The sequence below is a fragment of the Schistocerca americana genome, chromosome 7 (assembly GCF_021461395.2).
Source record: "Schistocerca americana isolate TAMUIC-IGC-003095 chromosome 7, iqSchAmer2.1, whole genome shotgun sequence".
Lineage (NCBI taxonomy): Eukaryota > Metazoa > Arthropoda > Insecta > Orthoptera > Acrididae > Schistocerca > Schistocerca americana.
The window spans coordinates 455,198,126-455,224,542 of NC_060125.1; the positions used below are offsets into that span (position 1 = coordinate 455,198,126).

Genomic DNA, 26,417 nt, shown 5'->3' on the forward strand with positions numbered 1-26,417 from the left:
ACACATTTCTCCTCCTTACACGAGGCATCACAATAAGGTTTCACCAGGCCAGCCGGTCAACTGCTGTTTGTGTATGAGAAATCGGTTGGAAACTTTCCTCATGTCAGCACGTTGTAGGTGTCGCCACCGGCGCCAACCTTGTTGCTCTGAAAAGCTAATCATTTGCATATCACAGCATCTTCTTCCTGTCGGTTAAATTTCGCGTCGGTAGCACGTAATATTCGTGGTGTAGCAATTTTAATGGACAGTAGTCTATACTTATGAGTCCACCAATAGTCTGGATCAGGCAGCGTGTGAGCAGTCAGAAAGAACGGGCTTAATGCATAAGATATTAAATAAATTTATTTACAAATGATTTCTACAGAAAAATATTTACAATGTTTATTTTTAAGTTTGCCTTGACACATTTACAGCCAAAAAATTATGTGAAATATTCTTCTGGTACACTCATGTTTCTGTAGATGCCAGCAAGGAAGCTCGCAGATGCCTTGGGTGTTCTTGTCCTTTCAGTACTGTTGAAATCCACGTGGTAGATTCCGAATTTCACTCTGAAAGAAAGAACATAAGAATGAATTTCAAATTTTTTCAGAAGCGGCAAATTATTGCAGTACGAAATTTCAAATTGCATTTAAACTATTGAATAAAAGACCTGGGCATTACTAAAAAACAATGGTTCAAATGGCTCTAAGCACTATGGGACTCAACATCTGAGGTCATCAGTCCCCCTAGACTTTAGACTATTTAAACCTAACTAACCTAAGAACATCACAGACATCCATGCCCGAGGCAGGATTCGAACCTAAGACTGTGAGAGCACCGTGGCTCCAGACTGAAGCGTCTAGAAACGCTCGGCCACAGAGGCAGGATATTACTCAATACTGCTACATATAGACACATCTGTCATGAATGTCAAAGTAAACCAAGCTTCCTCGACGTAGTTCGCTAGAGAGCGCGTGTCTCCAATTCTGAATCGGACAACTTTTCTGGCCGTTACTACACGTCTATGAAATGTAGCGGAAGATGTTTTCAAGCTTAGACCGTTGGTTTTCAGCACTCGAAATTACAGGTGAACCGGTGACGTCATTCGTACATTCAAGCGCTGCTGTGACAGACAAATCATTGAAGAACTTCCCCGTTCTGGTTGCCTGCTGTCAATAACACAATCTAATAAGCATGAAAGGATATCTATATATCTCTATATCCATTCATCCTCAATTTTAATCTCACTCCAGAACCTTCTTTTTATTTCCGTCATAGCTTCTTCAATACAGAGACTGAGCAGGAGGGGGGGATAAACTACATCATTATCTGACAGTCACTTTTAATGCAGGCACTTCTTGGTCTTACATTGTCACTGCACCTTCTTTGTTTTGTGTGTATTGTATATTGCCCGTCTTTCCCTAAAGCCAACACGAATTTATCTGACAATTTCGAACATCTTGCTCCATTGTACATTGACTGTTCTTTCCGACATGTGCGAAAGAGCAGACACCACCCCTATTAAACTTGGGCGAGAGGATTCAATGGTTCTTTCTATGCGGGCACACACACACACCCCCGAACTGCTAAGGTAATTGGCGATCGCTACGAGTAGTAAGGATAACGGCCAGGTGCACTGCGTAAGTAGTATGTGGAGATGGCAAAAACGTAGAACGTTCAGGAACTGTGTCCAGAAGGCACAGGCGGTCGAAGTAACGGTTCGCGATAAACGTAGAAACTCGAGTTTGAATCCGCGTCCGGCAGAAGTTTTCAACTTTCCCCAATAATTTACTTCATTTTCCTATAGCAGCTACTGACATTATTACTCTGATTATCTGAAAGGAGATCAGTGGAAAGATTCGCTGATGACACTGCTATCCTAAATGAAAGCGAGGAGCAGGACATACTGAATGTAATGAACGCTCCACAGCAGATATATTAAGAGCAAAGCCAAAAAAGACGAAAATAATGAGCAATAGCTGAGATGATGTTAGTGAGAAATTATCAAAATTTTGGGCTAAGAAGTGAGTTAATTGAAGGAATTCTGCTTCCTTGGAAGCAAAATAACGCATGGCGGACGAAGTAAGGGGGGACATGTAAAGAGCAGTCAACTGAAAACGAAAAAGATGTAGAAAAGTAGTTGAACTGTTAATTATTTCAAAAGTAATCGCCATAACTGTTAATACATTTATCCCACTGGAGCATACGGCAGTCAATGTAACGAATGACTTTCTTCAGGAGTCTAAAAATAAAAAATCGCTTGGTATGAAATCGGGATTGCATGGAGGATGTGAAAGGGCTCTCCTGCGATAATTGTGCCACGTAGTCGAAATAAGAGAAACACCATCTCCGGGAAACTCGTGATGACATTTTTCTTTGACTGCAAGGGATTGCTTCTCATTTCACTTCCGGAACACGGCGCCATAACTAACTGAAAGCGATACGTGAACACTTTGCAAAAATTAAAAGTGCGCCACCAAGTCCAAATGTCGAGGAGTATCAACGGACGGCGTCAGTCTTTTGCAAGATAACGCGCCCCCACAAGCTGTTGAGGTTGTTTTGACTACGTTGCAGACATTTCGGTGGGAGGTCCATACACATCCTCCATAGAGTTCCGATTACTCTCCATGCGATTTCCAAATTTTTGGAGCGCTGGAGAAAGGCATTCGTGTCTGTCGATTTGCTTCGGACTGAGAGGTACTTGCCTAGGTACAGTCATGGTTTCGTAGACAACCCTAAACGTTTTTCCATGAAGACTCTGATCGTTTTGCCTCACAGTAGGTTAAAATCCTTGACAAATAGCAAAGAGTTTCTTACTTTTTTCCAGAGGTGTTTTTTTCATTCGACTGCCACTTACAATAAGTTAGTTCGTTACATGTTCAATAGATCACTTGAACGATTTTTTTTATCGAAATGATATGGATCGAGTCAATTTACGGGATGCGTATAAATGATGAGTGCTAAATTAAATAAAGTTTATTTTTTATTTACTGTTTTTATTTCATTTCTTTTCTTTAGTGGGTACCAGTTTTTACGTGGGAATACTGCAATGGAATAGAAGAAGTCCAGTGGAACTGCTTTTAAATTAGATTTAACAGTTACATCACTACGAATCAGTCATTCTATTTTATTGAGCAAATGATCAAAAACTTTTATTACTCCATACTGAATTTCTCTCTGAGACGTTAACAGATGGTTCAAATGGCTCTGAGCAATGTGGGACTTAACATCTACGGCCATCAGTCCCCTAGACCTTAGAAATACTTAAACCTAACTAACCTAAGGACATCACACAACACCCAGTCATCACGAGGCAGAGAAAATCTCTGACACCGCGGGGAATCGAAGCCGGGAACCCGGGCGCGGGAAGCGAGAACGCTACCGCACGACCACGAGCTGCGGGCAGACATTAAAAGCTTGGACCATGGGTAATAAAGTTTATTTTTGTCTTTAACGTTGTAGGTATGTGCATCACTGCCCTTATCGGATTGTGAGGGATTATTTATGACGAATTTCGTTAGCGAAAATATTAACAGCGACGGCGTAGTTAAAATGCCTAGTTCCTTGGAGACGTACCCAAATGACACCCGTGGGTAGCACGACATATTATTTCCTACTCCTTGTTTTTGAGAAATCAACTCTTCTTTTCTAAGTGATGAGTTACCCTAGAAAATTATTCCATACGACATTATTGAATCGAAATGTGCAAAATACGTCAAGAAGGTGATACGTTTGTTGTTCCCAAGATCAGCAATTGTACGAAGAGCAAATAATCAAACAGGCACCGACAAAGAAGGTGTTCCTGACCAAAATAAGTTCTGTCTCCTGAAGCTATACAAATTAATGGATGTCCTCTTACCAAAAAATGGACACGCACATATAACTAAGTTCTCGAATACAGAGTGACAGCTGCGGGAATGAAGACGTGTGATCAAGAATCAAAGCGATCTGGATGCGATTCAGAGACGTCATTGGTATTCTTTGTGATAAGAAAATGCCTATCAACCTAATGTGAACAATAGTGGAGGCAGTAAAATTGTATAGTGGCGAGTGTCGTCACACATCTAGAAGTGTTGAGTAATCACAGCGTATCATAGTAATGCTACTACTGAGAAGGTCATTAGGTTTTTGCTTGCTCGATCGCATCAGTAATACAACGATCAGACAACGAGCTGGCAGGGGAGGGGGGACTTTCCGATTAATAAAAAGATGTGAGAATGTAGACTTCAGAAGCATGGACGCATCATATGGAGACCAACTGCTTCAGTCATCAGCTCGGCCTCTCATCTCACTGTCGAAGGCCAGATACATTGTTTAAGACCTGGGCAGTATGACGACAGATCAAATATCAAGGACCCTAATTCTACAGAAAGCGTTAGAGCATAACAATGGTGTACATTGACCCTGCTCCAACGGGACGGCGCTAAGAATAACAGGAAAAAAAAAAAGCCAGAGAGATTTTCATTTCCCACGTGTGCACAGACGTAACTTATGATTCGCATATGATTTTGTAGTTTATTTGACAGTACTGCTATTTTCGTAGTTTTGGAAAAATCATTCTGTCTATCTCCGTTCCTGATTAATCTAAGCCAAGTTGAGATGCAGGTGGTTAATAAATCCTTTGACTTTTTTCCATTTCAGCAATTTGTCGAGGAACCGTTTTACCTATTGCTGAATGACTATTTGTCCTCGGCCTATCATCCGAGTTCAAAGCAATCAGTGTCTTAGTAAGCACTATAATCATATACGAGAAAAAGTTCTTTGGCCTCAGTCTCTCAAACCGACAACATGGCGTTCCTTCAGGTAAGTTGTAGACGAAATGGTGATTGCTGTCGACAGTTCAAGGAGTGACAACGAATTTAAAAGCTAGGCAAGATTGATGCAATGCAGCAAAGAACACAGAAGAATCAACTTTAACGATTCCCTAACAATCAGAACCATGGCGGAACAAAATGTGGCCGTTTCGCAAGAACTACTCCCTCATCACCTGAAGTTATTTGAGGAAACCGCGATACTTGCAAATAAAAGATTTTCGTCGTTGCAGGTGCTCAAACTCGTTTATTTCACTGAACAGCTGAGGAGTGTTACTCCCACATCACTTGCGAAGTTCCAACACACGCGATAAGTTATAGCTGTTACGTCTCATGTGTTCATCTACATCTACACCAACATCTGCATCTACATAAGTACCCTCCAGTTCACAATTAAGTGCCTGGCAGAGGGTTCATCGAACCACCTTCAAGCTATTTTCCTACCGTTCCTCTATCAAACAGGGCGCGCGAACAGATAGATCTTTCTTTGCGAGCTCTGATCTCTCTTATTTTATTATAATGATCAGTTGTCCCTACAAAGGTGGGCGCTATCAAGGTTTCTCTCTTGCAGAGGAGAAAGTTGGTAATTCAAATTTCTTAAAAAGACCCCTCTACAACGAAAAGTGAGACACCAACGCTGGAATCATATCCGTGACGCTCTCTCGTCTATTTAGCTCTCCGTACAGAACGAGCCGTCCTTCTTTTAACAATTTGATGTACTCCGTCAATCTTACCTGGTAAGGATCCCTTACCGCAAAGGAGTACACTAGCGGAGGATGGAGAAAAGTGGTGTACACAGCCTTCACTGGAATTGTTGCTTACTGTAAATCGGGGATAGCCAACATACCGGCTTAGGTGGTACACCCTGGCACATTTTACCTACCGCCACGCCACTATGGCTTAGTGCTTGGAGGGGGCCGAGGGAGATACTGCAAATGTACGGCATTTATACGGCAGTGTAGTCGCGCTACATACGACTTGGTTTCAAATTTCGCGTTCCTCAGCAACACAGATCACAAACAAATGTACAGTATTATTAGGACACATACGGACAATTTCATAGATTTTCGTATCGAAGATGCCATGTAATCATAACTTATTTTGTTTCATATTCGAAGAAAGGTCTTCCCTACAAATATGCCGACCGAGATATTGCAGCACCTTCGCAACCTCATTATGGAGATGCGGAAAGTCTGCCTGAGGAAAGAAATGTACACATCCTGGACAGTCTTAATGTAAAAGGATTTATCATTAAAACAGGAATTACCTTACAGGTCTATCAGTTACATTTGCAGATGCAGAGGGGCGCTTTCAACTGAAGCGACAAACGGTCTCAAAAACAGCTCAAAAACAAATGTAAGATTGACAGCGTCCCCAAAACGTTTAGGACACTATCTTCGTAATTCTTTCAACGCCACAACGAATTCTCTAAACATCTCCTTTTCTTTAACAGCAGTGAGCGTAGGGAACTGGACTGTCATTGTTAGAATGCGTCCCTTTCATAACGCGATTTTCTTTATAAGCACATCGCCATCAGATCAGAAAGAAATTGTTCCTCACCTTACAGCGTCTTACTATGGGCCGTGTACAGTCAAGACCACTTTAAAAGCGACATCTACACTGCATTATGCATATAGAAGTCTTGAGTTCGAGTCTCAGTCCTGCACACAATTTTAATCTGCCGGGAAGTTTCATTCTGCATATTCTAATTTTCGTTTCTGCACTAATTTTTCCTTCATAAATACAAAAATGTCCGGGTTTATATCGAAAGTGTGTCTGGGTATTCTCCTTGACTTAACCAACGTACTATCCCGTAGTACATAAAGTATCCATATTCTCGGCCAGCCTATGTGGTCGAGCGGTTCTTGGCGCTACAGTCTGGAACCGCGCGACCACTACGGTCGCAGGTTCGAATCCTGCCTCGGGCATGGATGTGTGTGATGTGCTTAGGTTAGTTCGGTTTAAGTAGTTTTAAGTTCTAGGGGACTGATGACCTCAGCAGTTAAGTCCCATAGTGCTCAGAGCTATGTATCCATATTCTCCATTCAGTTCCATCGAAAACTGTTGTAGATGACATTGGAAAATGAATGCGAGTTTAAAAATTTTGCTAGTCATACCACCAGTTTTTTAACGCGCTGAATGCCTAAAAATTTATCAGAAAATGCTACTTGAGCTAACGAATAATGAAGGCCGTCTTTCGGTAGTTGTAATTTTTTGCTCTTTCGGTGTCGATTAAATCTTTAAATTCTTTCTGCATTGTTTGCAATATAGTTTCATAGTAAAGACGCGTCAAATGTTGCTTATGCTACCACATAACTGATATTGAGAATTCTCAACCCACTCTTCTGTCATTCCTATTCGTTTTTCAAGGCTTGTTGCAATAAATCGCTAGACTGCCGTTTTTCGTGCAAGCGACTGCTGGACCTGTGAACCTACTCCACACCGCGAACAAAGAGCGAAGGATTAACAGCGCTGAATCGCGGTTCTGTCGAACTGAAGAGTGTTGTATCGAGCAAAATATGCCATTCTCTAATACTAACTGAAATGTCGCACTTAGCAAGTCCTTCCAGAAAGGTACGAGCAAAGTGGAAACAGGCCGGGTATACTACTCGCACGCGGGTTGTACTATCGCCCCGCGTGAAGTTTCACACGCTGTGACCGACCCTGCTCTATTTGTTCTGGCAATGAAACTTGCGCTTTGGTTAGATTTTCCCACAGAATTATCAATGTGATCGTTTCAAATTAAGTTTTTCGCAACTGTCATCCTTAACTCTTTAGCTGTATTTACATCCTTTAGATTTGTGTGACTTATTGTGTAACCGAAATTCAGCGGGTTCCTTTTAGTAGTCATGTGGGTGAGTTCACACTTCTCATTATTTAGAGTCTGGTATCACTTTTCGCACCTTACAGACATCTCGTCTAAATATTTTTGCAATTCGTTTTGATCATATGGTTGTTAGACGTTAATGACACCATAATCTGAAAACAATCTAAGAGGCTGTTCAGATTGTCTCCTTATCGCTTACGTATCAGGAACATCAGAAAGCCTATACCAATGTTCAAATGTGTGTGAAATCTTATGGGACTTAACTGCTAAGGTCACCAGTCCCTAAGCTTACACACTACTTAACCTAAATTATCCCAAGGACAAACACACACACAAGTGCCCGAGGGAGGACTCGAACCTCCGCCCGGACCAGCTGCACAGTCCATGACTGTAGCGCCTAAGACCGCTCGGCTAATCCCGCGCAAGCCCATACCATTCGCTGGGAAACGTCCAATATTTCTGTTTCGCTCGATGAATTTTCATGAGTTATTATAGACTCGATTATTTCTGACAAAAAATTGCTTACATAATTAAAACGATACAAACGATGCTTCACAGGGAAGCAGTTAAAATGAAGTTCCACTACAGCACTGCGTTAGCATTTCGTCAGGTATCTTCATACAGATAACAGTGGGAATACCAGTTCCAATGCTGGTAGCTAATGCTTTTATAATAGGATAGTGTTTTAAAAATCTCTGTCAGATTCATGAATCCCTACTACTTGTAAGTTCCAGCGATATTGTTTAAATGTTTCGAGTAGACTCAAATATACGATATTCCACAGACTGAATCTTTGTTCAAATGGTTCAAATGGTTCTGAGCACTATGCGACTAAACTTCCGAGGTCATCAGTCGCCTAGAACTTAGAACTAATTAAACCTAACTAACCTAAGGACATCACACACATCCATGCGCGAGGCAGAATTCGAACCTGCGACCGTAGCGGTCGCTCGGCTACAGACTGTAGCGTCTAGAACCGCACGGCCACTACGGCCGGCGAATCTTTGTTAGCCTCACAGAATCTCCTAAGTTTGTGAGAAAACACGAACACGAGATTGCAAGATCTACCAATTAAATTCATCGGACGAAATCGTCATTACTTCGTTTTATAAAGTTTAATATACTGTCAATACACCAGTCTTCGTTCTCCTACGAATTTTCACAGCAATGCCAGTTGAGAAGTTTAAAAACAACTGCTCATCATAAGGGCAATAAGCACCGATCTTCTTATTCCATGTTTTATAACACCAGTGATAGACTTCAGTAGACTTCATTGTGACTATTAGCAGCTATTCACCGAGAAGCTCAATATTTGCCTTGAGAAAATAATAAGCGGTCAGGATCGAGCAAGGGAATAAGTTTAGCAGAAACAAACCGACACGAAAACTCTCCGGCACTCAAGTTCAGGATTTCGTCGCCTGTATTAACCGTAGTCATTATGAGGAGACAATAGAGGCAGAAGTCTGAAGTTAAATCCATTGCTTCCGTTTGTCGCGGCTAGAGAAATGAGACTGTCTTATCGAATTAGGTGTCGCGAAAGTAGCCTTTTCCTTGTTAGTCGAGCAGTTCTAGGCGCTTTAGCCCCGAACCGCGCTGCTGCTATGGTCGCAGGTTCGAATTCTGCCTCGGGCATGGATGTGTGCGAAGTCCTTAGGTTAGTTAGATTTACGTAGTTCTAAGTCTAGTCCCACAGTGCTCTGAGCCATTTGAACCTTGTTAGTCCTGTGGGATGACAATGACGCTTGATGAGATGACAAGGAAACTACGAAAGTGATCATTTGCGGCACAATGTGGCCTTTTTGAAGTCAGAGGGTCATAAATGGTAGATAGCTGCAGAAAGTTCTAACGTAATATCCTATCCAAAGTCGAGAACATCCAGTTTTGTTCCGGAAAGTAGGATCAGGGCCTTCATCACGTCGTTACTTAATACGACATTTGAAAGAAATTCATATGTAATGGTTTCAAAAACCGAACAAAATGAATGATCTAGTTCATCGAAGTAAGAAAGCTTGAAGAAGTTTACAAATATGATTCTTGTGTTACGTATTGTATCCCTTTTTACCCTTATCGAAACATTTCACTTACGCTGCTGACAAGTGAAAGAACGTAGAATGTCTGTACACAAGACCACGCCGTATCATCTAATATCAACTTACTCGTAACCAGAGTTCCACTCTAAATTGTCCAGGAGGCTCCACGCTGTGTATCCAATTACGTTGGCTCCATCTTCGTTAATAGCTTTCAGCATTTCAGCCATGTATTGCTGAAAAAGGTAAGAAAGATGATGGTAAGTTCACTTAATGAGAACAATCCAAACACGCCTTTCAGAAAAATAATTGCTTCCACTTAAAGAACCGATCAAAATCCAAGTGTATCCCTTGGGTACTGAGAGAAAATATGGAGCTATAATAGTGCATCTCATTCTTGTCTTGTAATGTTTCATTCAAATATGATATCTCGGTTGAGTATCTCGTGACGTATTCAGTTCGTTAATATATAACTGTGAGAAAGAAATACCATGAATATAAACTATATAATGTTATGTGCAAACACACTGCTCCTAGATTATTTACTAGATCCAAACGTACTGTTCTACAAAGTAATTAGTGAAATAACCTTTGGCAAGAAAGTGTGAAACATCTAATCATTGAATATGGTAATGTAAGAGGTGGTAAGGGGTGAACTATTTCTGAAACATAGTACCCAAAGAAATAACAAAAAAAGAACTATATATAATCAAGGAGATAAGTGACTCCAGTTCACTCCGTATTGGCAAGTTCTTCCGGTCTGGTCCTGAGACAGTGATGTCATAATAATTAATAGTCGGTGGTACTACAACGTGAAGGTCGAGTTTGCCGTATACACCCACTGTCAAGATTACTCCAGATTCTCGTTCCAGAGTATTCGTGGCAGGCAGATTACTCTTGTCACGAGTCACCTCTGGCAATGCATGCGCGTTACGTCTACCTCATAACCCTGTTAGCTGACACATCTGCATGCACTTCTACATTTGCACCTACATCAGTACTCCGCAAGTAACCCGACGGTGTGTGGCGGAGTGTACCTATGGTACAACTAACTGATCCCCCATTACCTGTCCCACTCGCTAAAAGCACGTGGGAAGTGTGATTCTCGGTGAGGTTCTGTATTAGCTCTGATTACTTGAATCCTCTCGTCGTGGTAATTTCGCGAGAAGTATGTGGGAGGAAGTAAATTGAGTCCGACTCTTCCCGGAAAGTATTCTCTCTAAATTTAAATAGCAAACTTCTCCGTGATGCACAACACCTCTCTTGAAACGTTTGCCACTTGCAGTAAAACTGATTACGATGATATAAATTTACGAACCGATCTTGGATCATATGAAATGACCGACGTCCAAGTTGAAGACTTAAAACCCAGAAATCCATTTCTTTATAGCTATACGAAAAATTATAAACTTCAACATATATAATATAAAAAGTTAATGTAATTACAATACTGATTATGGACTTCTTAAAAATATAAGCAGTAATAAACAATAATTTGTACTTTATTTTTGAAATGTATGTTTCAAAGGTGATTTTGCAGAAGTGGGTATATGGTAGTACTTTCTTTGCTACGTGTTGTTAGAGGTAAATCTTTGTCCTTGGGCAGTTCGAAGGACGAGTCTGGAGTGCGAAGGTGAAGTACAGTTTCATGTTTATTGTGTTAGCATGGTGGTTGATGTTAATATGTATTGTGAAGTGACACGACTGAAAATATGTCTATTCGACTACAGAAAGACCACCAGTGTTCATATTACTTAACAAAATGAAACCGAGCATCTTCTAGACAAGGATAAAAAATTGCATTTCAGAATGGACAACGAGCCTTGAAACTTACAATAAAGAAGAATAAAAGAAGAGTATTATGAAAAATGTTCATTCAGATTCTACCGTTGCTAGCTCTCCCCGCAGGCTGTCACTAACTCACCGTGCCAAGTGCTGTGAAAATGAGACCAGCTGCCCAAATTATTAACTTAATTCAACCTTAATAAATCGACTTTGGGGTAAAAGAGGGTGGTGACGGTCAGCATATGGTGACGTCGTCCGGTGTTTTTCAGAAAGTGAAATGCGAATATTGTGTTTGGCTATTTTTCTTGTTGCAGTTCAAAAGTATATATATATATATATATACATATATTGCGAACATTTTATGTGAACGAGCGGCGAAATATGAACCATAGTTACGAAACAGCAACAATAGCAGCAAAAGGACTTCGCTGTCAAGAAGAAGAGAGGGATGAAAAATAAACAGTGAGGTGAACAATTAACAACATCGGCGTCAACAACAAAGTTAAGTTTTGGAAGTATTTTATTTACTTTTTTCTTTTACTGATGGTGTGTTTTGTTGAATAATCATTAACAATGACACTCATTGAACACGAATCTGAAATAAGGTGAGTGATACAGACATGGGAAAATTAAGATAAGGAAATCTTTATTGATGAAGCAGCAGGACAGAAAAATGACGCCGATAAACCCTGAAAATTAGTAAAAGAGACGCTAATAATGACATAAGTTTCGTGTTGGCATTGTTAATAAAAACGAGTAATGTGTAGTTTGCAAAAATTAATGAGCAAACTTGGAGATCATAAACAAGAAAGTGAGGACCAGTTCACAGAATTCGGTCATTCAGTAGGAGCGTAATTTGATTGCAACGGTAAAAATACAGTTCAACTAAACGACCCCAGATTTACGAGATATACGCACTAATCCCCTAGTGAATCAGCCTATCTTTTAGCGAAAACAGTATCAAAATACCTACAGTGTTCCAGAGATCAGACCGCACATACAGACAGGAAAATACGGTGGTGAACTCCAGTCTGTAATATGGTAGATACACATTTTGCGTTAACGAGGGTCATCTATTTCAAGGAAAAAAGCAGTGCCAGTGGACGCAATCTATTTCCCATCTTTGTCTGAACTGCTACCTGCTGTCAAAGGAAACATACGGAAGAATACACAGCAAGCAGTCAGATACATTTAAAGTTCAAGGGCCATGATTTGTAGTTGAAGGTACACATAAACTCAATGTTACCTCTCTTCAACTATCGTACATGTACATGGAACACGAGAATCATCCTTCCCTGATTGTACCACTCCCTAAAGCATCTTGGGAAGACCAAATGGGAGCTCATTTTTGAATCATTAATTATAGCTTATATTAATGCCAGATTTGCGAGGAATACTGAAATACTGGTAGGTACTGAGTATTCTATACTAGTTCCTTCTCGGTAAGATCCACATAATACCAGCTACGAATCACGCATGACGTTCGAAAGAATTATACTATATTCCGCAGCGGCAGCAATCTGTGCTGATTATCAAACAGCAAATCCTGAAGAATGTACTTAGTGCATTTCTTTTATTATTATATTGCTTTAGGAAGAAGCGACGGAGGGCTCAGTTAATATGACAACATGTGCCACCATAGCACAATGATCCGTCTTTTACTATAGACTACCGAGACAAAAAGCAAAGTCAACACAACACACCGGTTTCAACAAACAGTGTTTACAACGCAAAATAATGTCAGCATATAGTCAGAAGAAACTCGTATTCTTCGCAAAGTGCGTACTCATCTAAAAGTGATAAATATGACAGTCACACCCAAGCGGCACCCATGTGATTTTCTGTTTTTGATAGTGAAGTACGTCAATGAGTGAGTGCTCTTTCTCATGCTATATTCGTGGAACAAAACAAGAAATAGCTACGATTAATAATGTGAATTTACCTCTAACTCAAAATTGCAAACTAAATTTTTGCAAAGTGAAGTTAACCTCCCAACCTCGATCCTTCCGACAACTAAACAAAAGGTGTAAGAGGAAAGATTTAAATAAAATCCTTCCCACCCTCCAAATAAAAACAACTGCATGTGATGCAGAATACGTTAAATCCTGTAGAATGTACGCAATATAGTGCTTTTAACTTATTATTATGCGACGGTAGAATTAGTTTATGTGACAGAAGAGTAGCAATTATTTACTAAGAATTCCATCTTACAATTAATACGTTGTACTTACGCCATAATAGCTGATGCGTCCTTGATCGTCCAGTTCTCCCGAATCAATGTAGCCATTCTCCGTGATAAAGATTGGATAGTTCGGGTACCTCGTTGACACCCAGTTTATAACTTTTCGGAAACCCCACGGCACAACCTAGAGGAAGAGACAAACAAAATCTGATTCTATTTTTGTCATACTATGTTGTACTGCACACAAATCAATGCAAATCAAAATTAGGTGAAACTTATCGCACGGAAATAAGCAGGAGTGGACTACGCGCATAGTTGTTTTTTTAATATGAATATCGGCATCCTGTTTCAGAAAGAAGCAAGAAATATTTTTATGGTAAATTACACTCCTGGAAATGGAAAAAAGAACACATTGACACCGGTGTGTCAGACCCACCATACTTGCTCCGGACACTGCGAGAGGGCTGTACAAGTAATGATCACACGCACGGCACAGCGGACACACCAGGAACCGCGGTTTTGGCCGTCGAATGGCGCTAGCTGCGCAGCATTTGTGCACCGCCGCCGTCAGTGTCAGCCAGTTTGCCGTGGCATACGGAGCTCCATCGCAGTCTTTAACACTGGTAGCATGCCGCGACAGCGTGGACGTGAACCGTATGTGCAGTTGACGGACGTTGAGCGAGGGCGTATAGTGGGCATGCGGGAGGCCGGGTGGACGTACCGCCGAATTGCTCAACACGTGGGGCGTGAGGTCTCCACAGTACATCGATGCTGTCGCCAGTGGTCGGCGGAAGGTGCACGTGCCCGTCGACCTGGGACCGGACCGCAGCGACGCACGGATGCACGCCAAGACCGTAGGATCCTACGCAGTGCCGTAGGGGACCGCATCGCCACTTCCCAGCAAATTAGGGACACTGTTGCTCCTGGGGTATCGGCGAGGACCATTCGCAACCGTCTCCATGAAGCTGAGCTACGGTCCCGCACACCGTTAGGCCGTCTTCCGCTCACGCCCCAACATCGTGCAGCCCGCCTCCAGTGGTGTCGCGACAGGCGTGAATGGAGGGACGAATGGAGACGTGTCGTCTTCAGCGATGAGAGTCGCTTCTGCCTTGGTGCCAATGATGGTCGTATGCGTGTTTGGCGCCGTGCAGGTGAGCGCCACAATCAGGACTGCATACGACCGAGGCACACAGGGCCAACACCCGGCATCTTGGTGTGGGGAGCGATCTCCTACACAGGCCGTACGCCACTGGTGATCGTCGAGGGCACACTGAATAGTGCACGGTACATCCAAACCGTCATCGAACCCATCGTTCTACCATTCCTAGACCGGCAAGGGAACTTGCTGTTCCAACAGGACAATGCACGTCCGCATGTATCCCGTGCCACCCAACGCGCTCTAGAAGGTGTAAGTCAACTACCCTGGCCAGCAAGATCTCCGGATCTGTCCCCCATTGAGCATGTTTGGGACTGGATGAAGCGTCGTCTCACGCGGTCTGCACGTCCAGCACGAACGCTGGTCCAACTGAGGCGCCAGGTGGAAATGGCATGGCAAGCCGTTCCACAGGACTACATCCAGCATCTCTACGATCGTCTCCATGGGAGAATAGCAGCCTGCATTGCTGCGAAAGGTGGATATACACTGTACTAGTGCCGACATTATGCATGCTCTGTTGCCTGTGTCTATGTGCCTGTGGTTCTGTCAGTGTGATCATGTGATGTATCTGACCCCAGGAATGTGTCAATAAAGTTTCCCCTTCCTGGGACAATGAATTCACGGTGTTCTTATTTCAATTTCCAGGAGTGTATTTGGAACAGACAACTATTAAAGTATTGCATCGCATACATTGACTTGCCAGAACACAATAGACGAGTTCAGCTGGTTAATGGCTCATACAGGATTTAACAGGTATAACTGCACGTTTTTTATGTGTAGTACCTAAATATATACGCACATAGGTATGTTGGTTGTTGTTTATTTGCACCGAACAGTCTTCCCACAAACACGTCACGAAATTTACATTCTGATATTTTGCTACATGGTGGTAATTGCACACCTAAGTGAGCTACGCCCGTCAGTATAAACTTTGCGTCCACACTGCAACACCCCAGGGAAAAAAAGCATTACTGGCTTGCTCTTGCCACATGTACTTGGAGAAACTAACCAATCGAAAAACAAACTACTAGTAAGTGGTACTCGTATAATTATTAGTCTGCAAATGTAAATATTGATGTAATGTTGTTCATTACGTCGTCTTTAGTAACCAACAGAGACATCTGCATTTATACCCTTATACCCCGTATCGAGTGTAAGCTGAATAAGCTCATCGACACGTTTGTGAAACGTATCTGCCGCAAAACTGAGGGTTCTCTACGAATGTCGTTGCTGGAGAGGTTCGTAGTCGCACGTGTTTATTCTCTATATGTGTCTGAGAAAATTCTTCCGCATTAATCATTTTACTAAATGTTTTGCTTATTGAAACTAACTGGAACTGTCAGTGATGAATGCAGCTAATGAAACAATAAACATCATATTTTAAAAGACAGAGATTGGTTGTTATGTATTATGAAGAAACACAAGAAAATCAGAGAAACATTGTACATGGAACACAGGTGCAAAAATTTTGACTTTTCTTCGGAAAGTATGATGCGTTAAATAAATAAGAAAAGTTAAAAGCAAACGATCAAACCAAAAGGAAATTCGAAAATAATCTTTGTAATGGATATGCGAGATAAGCGGTATAAATGTACAATTGCATCTATTTCGAGACGGCAAAATCCTGAAAGAAAACTGGAATGTTTCAAAAATCACCAGGACCGAAAAGCGTTCCACGATGATTGGAAATATGGACTACGAGCTGATTATGTAACTGGACCAGTATCTCTCATCGTTCAGAAATAAAGAGCCTTGGCTTACGATGCATGTTTTCACAGAGTGTCGTCTTGTGCAATTATGTCCTGCGGCAGTGAACACTATATGAAAAAGGTGTATATTTTACAAGAACAAGCAGTAAGAATACAGTGTGAAGTACATAATCACGTAATATAGTGTAAAGTAGATGGCTGTAAAGCGTGAAATGATCGTGATGAGGAGCTCAGAGTTATTACACTCATATCCAAGTACATTTACTCCTTAATGGTCTTTGTTGCTGATATTAAAATTGTGTTTCAGCTACACTGTGATTTTCAAAATCGGAATACAAGACGTAAAAAAGTCGGATAGATTTTTCCTCCTTGGCTATTGTTCACAGTGGAGTTACATAATCCAGTGCAGTGGTTTTCAATCAGCTCTCTTCCAAAATAAATTAAGAAACGGGAAGACCCTACCAATTCAAGACATATTAGAAACGTACCTCGATAGTCCAAATATGAATTATCTGATTATCTAGATTCAAGAACTGAACATTCCTGTACGGTGCATGGCAAGTTGACGTTTCCATTGTATACTAGCACGACAAGTTGTAATTGATTCTAAGCGTGTCTCTGTTGTTACAAATGTAAGCAGCTAATATCTTTACCAAATACAGATCTTGACTCAAGGCGAACTGAAACTGAGGAAGAGTGTTGGTGGTAGTTGGTTGCATAAACCGCCTTTTAGTGTTGTGTTATGTCCTTCCTTGTAATCCTGGCTGAGTAGACTATATAATTCGCTCTATCTCAATGACAAAAGATACCTGAGGGAATGGTTACAATTATTACTATAAGGACGGTACCTACGTGTTTTAGCGAGTCTTGAGAATTTGTATATACTGCACATATATGATTTTAGTGAGTCTTGAGGATCTATATACAATAAAAAACAAAATTAAATGACCGCTCCTTCGAAACCCGATAACTATCTCCCAGTCTGAAGCATAAGTTCGAAATTTGGATCGAAGATGTCTATAACATTGCTCTGTAACGGTGTAAAAGCGTGGCGTCCTGCAACACTTCATACTGCAAGTTCTCGACGTATGCAAGAAAAGACTACAGTTCTGAAATCCATGTGAGCTATAAAGTAAGTTAATGATGCCACATTGGCGCCAAATGTCACCACAATTCTGCCTAACGCCACCGAGGACTTGTCCCAACACGAGAAGGTCGTCACACCCGTCTTACACACAATGCACCACTTCTATTGACCACTTTGCTATGGCGGTCAGAATCGCGACTCCCACGATTGAAATCACGCAGCTTTCTCATGGGAGGCCGAGGAAAACATTTCAGACACACCGCCGCTAACAAGTGACACGAAGCGGCCAAGAGGGTGGCATAATGGGCGTCCATGGAACCATCCTTACCCTTAGAACGTTGATACCCACACACCGTTGGGTGGCTTGCGGAGTATAAATGTAGATGTAGATTTAGCGGTCGAAAACGACAGTCTGCAAGGCGATGAGCAGAAAGACGACGTTCTTGACAATGTACGTTATTTGCTGCATGTATCCCAGTGTCTGTCTACTTCTACAGTTTTTACCCTCTATAACTGCCTATAGTACCACGGAAGTTATTCTATGGTTTCTTAACACATGTCCTATCTTCCTGTCACTGTCAGTATATTCAATATGTTGTTTGTATCACCGATTCTGCAAAGAACCTCCTCCTCATTCCTTGAGTTATCATACCACCTAATCTTTAATATTCTTCTATAGCACACATCTCAAATCCTTCTGTTCTGTACATTCCGGTTTTCCCTTAGTACAAGTCCTACTGTCATCAAATGCTGTGCTAAAAATGTATCTTCCTCAGAAATTTCTTCCTCGTATTAAGACCTGTGTTTGATATTAGCAGGTTTCTCATGGCCAGAGATGCCCGTTTAGCCAGGGGTAGGGCCTAGGTAGTAAAATTCCTTAACTTCGTCTGCATCGAGGAGCCAAAAAATGTAGTACACCAGAATTGAAATCTGCAGCAGTTTGCGGAAGAGTTGCCCTTCTGTCACGATGAGCGTTTGTCTTCAGTTCAGTAGCAGCAGCCAGTAGACTGTAGGCTCAATAGCATGATGTGTCGTAGTGTGATGATAATAACACAGTTTGGTAATTACAGTATAAAGCGAGCGAGTTACTGGACCTGTTGGTAATGTATTGCCCTAAAGAAATGCAATGGACATGAAAGTAGTAGCCATGGTAGTTTGTACTGCTCCATTGAAGTAGCTGCAGGTAGGTACAGTAGCGCTCAAACGTATTTTGTATAAAGCACTAGTTACAGTTAGATAAAGATAAGTGTATAATCGAAAAAAGCGCCAGTGGATAGTTGAAAAGTGCGAAATTATAATCCATTTAGTACAAAACTAAATTTAGTTTAAACGAAGTTATCTCACATCAAAACATAAATAACCACTCTTGTGGCTCGTAAGTAATTTGTAGTTCAAAGTATGTAAAATTAAAATAAATCTATTTTGTAATCTGACGAACAAATCAGTATTTCATCGCATGCCAATGGGCTTTGATCACAGCTGCACATCTGATTGGTACTGAACTTATAAGCTTTTGTAATACGACAAGTATGGGATTTGACCAATTGTCAATAAAGAAGCAGCAGATGACCCTTCTGTGACGAACTCGTCGATCCGATGCATGCCAGAGCTGTTCATTTGGATTTGGCAACTCCAAAAACTTGATATTTTTATCTGGTTAGAATTTTTCATGTGGCCAGATGTGTGTTATGAACTGTTACCCAGTTACGCGACATATTCTTCCACCCATGTGGAATAATATTCTTTCTTAAAATGACACTGTACTGGAAACGATCCATTTTGCCTTCTATTTGGACTAGAGAACCAACTTCACGTCTCGGAACAAATCGCCACGCCATGCAGCGGCCACCACCACGCTTAATGGTCGGCTCCTGATACTTTATTTGGTTCTTTAATCCTCATATATACTGCACACCGTCAGGAGAAAATATATTAAAATTACTTTAACCATTCCATGAAACCTGTCCAGTCTCTAGCACTTTTAGTTAGATGCTCATTTTCTAATTCTATTCTGGTCTTCCTACTTTTTATAAATTTGTGCGTGATTTACGCGATGGTCGTCTACCATTCCAATCACCTGCTATTAGGCGACATTTTCGATAGACATATAGGTTCATTTCATGACGCTGTTCCAGATCATCCCTAACATGTCGAACCAGTTTTCCTGGATCATCAGCCGACTGCTTTCATATCAATCTGTCTTTTTTCCTCGTTGTTTTCGAGGACGACTTGACTTTGGCTTATTGGCTACTGTTCCTTTCAGTTCGCAGTCGACTTCACGTACTTGTTCAAAATTGGCTCTGAGCACTATGGGACTTAACTTCAGAGGTCATCAGTCCCCCCGAACTTAGAACTACTTAAACCTAACTAACCTAAGGACATCACACACATCCATGCCCGAGGCAGAACTCGAACCTGCGACCGTAGCGGCCGCACGGTTCCAGACTGTAGCGCCTAGAACTGCTCCGCCACTCCGCCGGCCGTACACTTGTTGTGATATCATATATCTCTACCAACGCTACACTACTCCTTTCCCTTCTTCATCGCAAGCGAATCATCTTATCATACACCAAACTTCTATTCTTTGTGGGTTGACATGCTTCTAGTTATCTCGACAAATAAACAGACACTGACTGAATGCCTCAGTAACAATAGTCAATATACACCGTACAACCAAAGCAAATTACAAAGTACTTTTCAACTAACAGAATACATGCTTACATTGCTATTATGACCTTGCTTGTTTACTAGCTATGTAATCACTGTGTGTGAATCTCTTGATGAAGCGACACATTTACATGCGTTACTGCATGCAAACGGTACTGACCACATAACACTGCAACTATAAAATATTTTTGAGCACTATTGTACGGCGGTAAGTGGGTGCGATGGAGTTGATGGTAAAATGCGGAAGAGCAACCTTAGACGATGTGATTTGTATGGCTGCGAGGGGAGTAGGTAAGATGAAAGACACACAAAGAGACCAAGAGGAAGAGTGGTAGAGTCGGATTTTTTTACTGTGGGGATAGGGAGATAACTATACAACTGAATAACGGGGGATAAATAGAGGGAAAAAATGTTCAAATGTGTATGAATTCTTAAGGGCCCAAACTGTTGAGGGCATAATTCCCTAGACATACACACTACTTAAACTGACATGCTCCAAGAACAACACACACAGCCATGGAGGACTCGAACCTCCGGCGGGAGGAGCTGCGCCATCCGTGACGAGGCGCCTCATACCGCGCGGCCACTCCACTCGGCGCAATAGAGAGAATGAGGTAGAAAAGACAGAGTGGAGTAATGCATGGAATAGATAACACTTATAAGCAAAATGCGTCATTAAAAGTTAAGTAGAAAAAAAACGATTGTAGTCTAATTTCTGTGTTAGTATTGAGTAATTGTATGAGTCTGTATACAGTATTCCGTAACTGCTGTATAACAATTAAGAAGGCAGATGTCACATTATTTATTCTAGAAAATAGAGAAAAATTACAGCTAGAAGCGGAATAGTGCCCTCGACGTCAAGTACTCATAAGACTCCACGAATTGTATTAAGTGAGCAGCAAAGCTGCACAGTAGTTAATTAAAATACTTGTCGCACTTGTTTTTATTGTCAATCTGCCCTACTTCGGCGTCTATTTGTACCGAAATTATGAACCGCACTAAATTTACACTCCTGGAAATGGAAAAAAGAACACATTGACACCGGTGTGTCAGACCCACCATACTTGCTCCGGACACTGCGAGAGGGCTGTACAAGCAATGATCACACGCACGGCACAGCGGACACACCAGGAATCGCGGTGTTGGCCGTCGAATGGCGCTAGCTGCGCAGCATTTCTGCACCGCCGCCGTCAGTGTCAGCCAGTTTGCCGTGGCATACGGAGCTCCATCGCAGTCTTTAACACTGGTAGCATGCCGCGACAGCGTGGACGTGAACCGTATGTGCAGTTGACGGACTTTGAGCGAGGGCGTATAGTGGGCATGCGGGAGGCCGGGTGGACGTACCGCCGAATTGCTCAACACGTGGGGCGTGAGGTCTCCACAGTACATCGATGTTGTCGCCAGTGGTCGGCGGAAGGTGCACGTGCCCGTCGACCTGGGACCGGACCGCAGCGACGCACGGATGCACGCCAAGACCGTAGGATCCTACGCAGTGCCGTAGGGAACCGCAACGCTACTTCCCAGCAAATTAGGGACACTGTTGCTCCTGGGGTATCGGCGAGGACTATTCGCAACCGTCTCCATGAAGCTGGGCTACGGTCCCGCACACCGTTAGGCCGTCTTCCGCTCACGCCCCAACATCGTGCAGCCCGCCTCCAGTGGTGTCGCGACAGGCGTGAATGGAGGGACGAATGGAGACGTGTCGTCTTCAGCGATGAGAGTCGCTTCTGCCTTGGTGCCAATGATGGTCGTATGCGTGTTTGGCGCCGTGCAGGTGAGCGCCACAATCAGGACTGCATACGACCGAGGCACACAGGGCCAACACCCGGCATCATGGTGTGGGGAGCGATCTCCTACACTGGCCGTACACCACTGGTGATCGTCGAGGGGACACTGAATAGTGCACGGTACATCCAAACCGTCATCGAACCCATCGTTCTACCATTCCTAGACCGGCAAGGGAACTTGCTGTTCCAACAGGACAATGCACGTCCGCATGTATCCCGTGCCACCCAACGTGCTCTAGAAGGTGTAAGTCAACTACCCTGGCCAGCAAGTTCTCCGGATCTGTCCCCCATTGAGCATGTTTGGGACTGGATGAAGCGTCGTCTCACGCGGTCTGCACGTCCAGCACGAACGCTGGTCCAACTGAGGCGCCAGGTGGAAATGGCATGGCAAGCCGTTCCACAGGACTGCATCCAGCATCTCTACGATCGTCTCCATGGGAGAATAGCAGCCTGCATTGCTGCGAAAGGTGGATATACACTGTACTAGTGCCGACATTGTGCATGCTCTGTTGCCTGTGTCTATGTGGCTGTGGTTCTGTCAGTGTGATCATGTGATGTATCTGACCCCAGGAATGTGTCAATAAAGTTTCCCCTTCCTGGGACAATGAATTCACGGTGTTCTTATTTGAATTTCCAGGAGTGTAGTTACAGGTATTTCTATACTGTCAGTGTGCATTGAAGTGCGCTATGGCGTCCAAGTATGTGTCTCATAGTTTTTGCAAGAAATATGACGAGTTTTGGGGTGATGTGGGGTCATGTTCGCTGATGCTTCCTAATAATGCTAGGCGTCCTTTAGTATTCACTGATCCCTTGACGCAGAGAGTTGAGCGACCATTAGGCTCTTGTAACAATGACTGCAGCTTACTACCTACGTCAGTAAATTTATACCCTGTTTCTCAACAAGTAACAATGAATGTCTCATAGCACTTTTAGAAGCGAATCAATTTTGGTAGGCCTATCGTGCTGAATGATGGCCTGCCGCTTCTCGGGTGAAGAGCCAGCATTAATGATGCCTACAATCACTGGTCTCTAATAACTGTCACTCCCCTTTACGTAATCTGGCGTTTGTCGCAAGCTCGTGATAAATAACATTCTATTTTGCAGTATGAGTTGAGAGCAGAAAGATTATGACGCACGTGTTGCAGGGATTTTCGGATTAGAAGCAATGATTGCATGCACAGCTAATGTGGCAAACACCTGCAGTTCACTCACCCGTAGCCACGTAGCTCCGCTGGCGGGCCACGAGAGGTTGTACGACCTGTAGGTACCCGTGTCCCGACCCCACGAGGGCGAGAAACCAAATTCCGCAGACCTCACAACCATAGTTGTGTATGAGTTCAAAGCAAAGAATTCCGCAGATCCTGCGAAAGATACGCCAGCGGTTAGTACAGTAGCCACGAAAGCAGAAACTGCAGGATACAGAAAGAACTACAATGTGTAGAAACGTTGGAGGAAGCACTGGCAAATGCATTCGCTAATTTGGAAGAACCCCTGAGTATCGAAGTCACCTGTGCAGTACGAGCGATATATACCGAATGCCTCACTGTTGAATCGTTGCCAACACAAACGACAAGAGACGAAGGCGCTGTGAACTGAAGAAAATAATAAGTGGAAGCATAATATTACTCATTCAAGTTAAAGCGATGTAATAAAAAGAGGGGTAATTGTACCTACTTCACTCGTCAGCGACATCCTCACCGTGGACAATGTCGCGTGTGGTATACCTATCCGGCAGCATTCCTTGCTTTCCGTAGCCAAGGAATATCTCTGATAAATATTGGAAGAATTTGCAATAGAAGTTATTTCCCTGACAGGTGTAAGTTATGGAAATGTAAGTACTGGAATATATGGAGTCATCTGTTTCCCTCGGACGACCTCTCTTAATAGATGACTTTAAGATTTCCATAAACTCTCCTATGTTTTGCGTGGTGACCGATCAATCGTCAGATGAAACTAACTTTACAGAGTTGTTGACGAAATCGTGACCGATCCTTTTTTTCGCAAATTTCTATACAATTTCCATCTGTCTGTTATGTACCAGGTAAAATAAAATGTTTTATTAGAAGCTCTATAGTGGCCATACCCTGAGAGTTCACACGAAGGATAAAGTATTTCTTCGATTCTACAGGCCCGAAGGATCCAAATATCCTTTGGTGTATGTACGACTTGTGAGATACAACTCGTCAATATCTACGGCTTTGTTGTGACCACCGATGGGGACATTTTCGTTTGTGGCAATGACATAACACACTTTGCGACAGAATCTATAATAGTTACACATGATCACGATAGACTGTTCACTTTCAGAAGCAATGGTATCTACTCCATAGATCCTCACCCAGTAGCAAAGACAATGACACTCTTTTCAGTGCTCAACTTTTACTTGTAAAATCGGGTATTGTTCCTTATTGATGTCTTCTCTTACATTTTGTGCAATGCACTCGAATTATAACTCGAAATCACAGGTTTTCTTGTAAAATTTAGCGCTTGTCTGACAGTGACATTGGACGTATTTTTTTTCCGCAGTTGGCAACAAGATGTACTCCCAACCAAACTCTAAGCACTTTCCCACAGTATATATTCGAGGAATTAATTTCTGTCACGAAACTATACTTTCCCTTGGTATTATAACAGCGTCACTACTATTTATAGCATTGTATGAAATTCCCTTGGAAATGCAGAAAACAAATTCGCTGCTTCGACTGTAAGGGACTCGATATACATCGCTGGTGTTGTACACGTAACTTCGATGCCCAAGACTTCCAATTTTGCCAGCATTCAACCAAGGCAGCATACAGTAATGTAGAATAGAAAATAATGCACGGCGCAACGAGGGGCTGCAGGAATGAGTAGCAGAACTGAAGGCAGCAAGTATGACTGCACCTGCTGCCCCTTTAGCAGGTCTACTGACCATTGATCATCCTTTTCTCCTCGTCTGTGAAGCTGGGCAGCCGAGACCTGGGTCGACCCTCGGCTCTGCTGTTGTTGTCCACACGTTCTCGCACCACGGCCGGGTAGTCGCCGTCCACGAAGATAGGGTTCGCGAACAGACCCAACTGTAAAAGATGCACCGTATGATACCCACTTCACACAGGGCTAGTGAAATCTTTCTTTGCATTCAACTTACGTTCTCTTTCCTAGCGTTTGGCCCATTCCATTAAGGTCCCTGTTTTCATGATATTACGAAATTATTTTATTTGAGACTGTAGACTGGACACTCTTCCACAGTCGTCATTTGACCTAAGGGAGTTAAGTTACGCGCCACAGTTGTCTGCGAAACGTGTATTATTGTTCTCTTTGTTATCATATCTTAACTGTTCGTGCATCGTATTTTATGAGGAGTAGATTGAGGACCAGCCCAGAATTTGCCAGAACGAGCGTGGTAAACCAGATAAGAACTAGGATCAGGTAGGCTGGTGCATCAGAACAATGGTAATTAATCTGAATATGCAGTTACTGTCTGGATCTGACTAACCTGCTTATCTCGTAATATAGCGAGCTGTATAGTAAACTATATAAGCTCGTCTCTACGTCTTAACCCAGAACAGAGAGCAAAATCGAGGAACAAGGTAAGAATTAATGAGAAACTCTATCTCACATTCATAGCTACATTCTGAAACTGTCGTTTGCTGAATCTTTCTTGCTTTTACTTTGCCCAGTACTTATTTCTCTTTCTTCATTCTACGTAGAACCTCGACATTTTTGATATGCACTGTCGACGGAATTCTTGACATTTTCCTGTATAGCCACATCTCAAAAGCCTCCATCCGCTTACTCAACGATTCTGTCAATGTTTCAACACCATAGCAGTGGGTGGTAAATATGTAGCAGCGTTGAAGTCTGATCTTCGTCGTAATTGCTAAGCCACGATTCTTCAAAAGGTTACTCATCTTATTGAAGACAGCCCTGGCTTTACACTGCGGATGGTAAACCCGCGTTCTAAACTGTCATCCACCAAGGCAACAGAGCACTTCATTCGTAAGAGACTTGGCCTTTTTACAGAGCACCTACATCCATCATCTCCACTGACGATCGCGCCAATCAGTCACGATCGATGATTAACAAACAACTTTGCGAGACCTTCCACCTACCGTCACACTTTCTGTCGAACGGGTGCCCTAATGGCAGGCACCAGCACCTGTTATTTCGACGCTCTGCAGAGTCATTAGATGACGTGTTAAGACAATGGTTTCTATTCTCTGTTTGGTCCTCGAGTTACTCTGTACAATTCCTCGAAGTTTGTCGCAACATTTCCAGGGCAGCCTGTATAAGGTGAAACGTTGTTAGCAAAATGATCCAAAAATTCTTGACTGATTTACTTCAGTTTCTTACACAACTAATAAATATTCGGACAGACATACGATATACATTTTGTAAACCTTGATGTCTATGTTTTCAGT

At 42.5% G+C, this 26,417-nt stretch overlaps 1 protein-coding gene across 1 annotated transcript in view; it reads right to left on the minus strand.

Annotated features, from left to right (window-relative positions):
- Positions 1–421: 421 nt before the first annotated feature.
- The window catches only part of LOC124623003 (myrosinase 1-like), a 57,949-nt gene continuing 31,953 nt past the window's right edge, over positions 422–26,417 (minus strand). The window contains exons 7-11 of the mRNA XM_047148793.1: positions 24,929–25,073; positions 23,230–23,378; positions 13,661–13,795; positions 9,774–9,880; positions 422–548 (exon numbers count right to left, since the gene is read on the minus strand). Of these exons, the coding sequence (XP_047004749.1) occupies positions 422–548; positions 9,774–9,880; positions 13,661–13,795; positions 23,230–23,378; positions 24,929–25,073 (663 nt within the window). The remainder of the gene's footprint in view (positions 549–9,773; positions 9,881–13,660; positions 13,796–23,229; positions 23,379–24,928; positions 25,074–26,417) is intronic.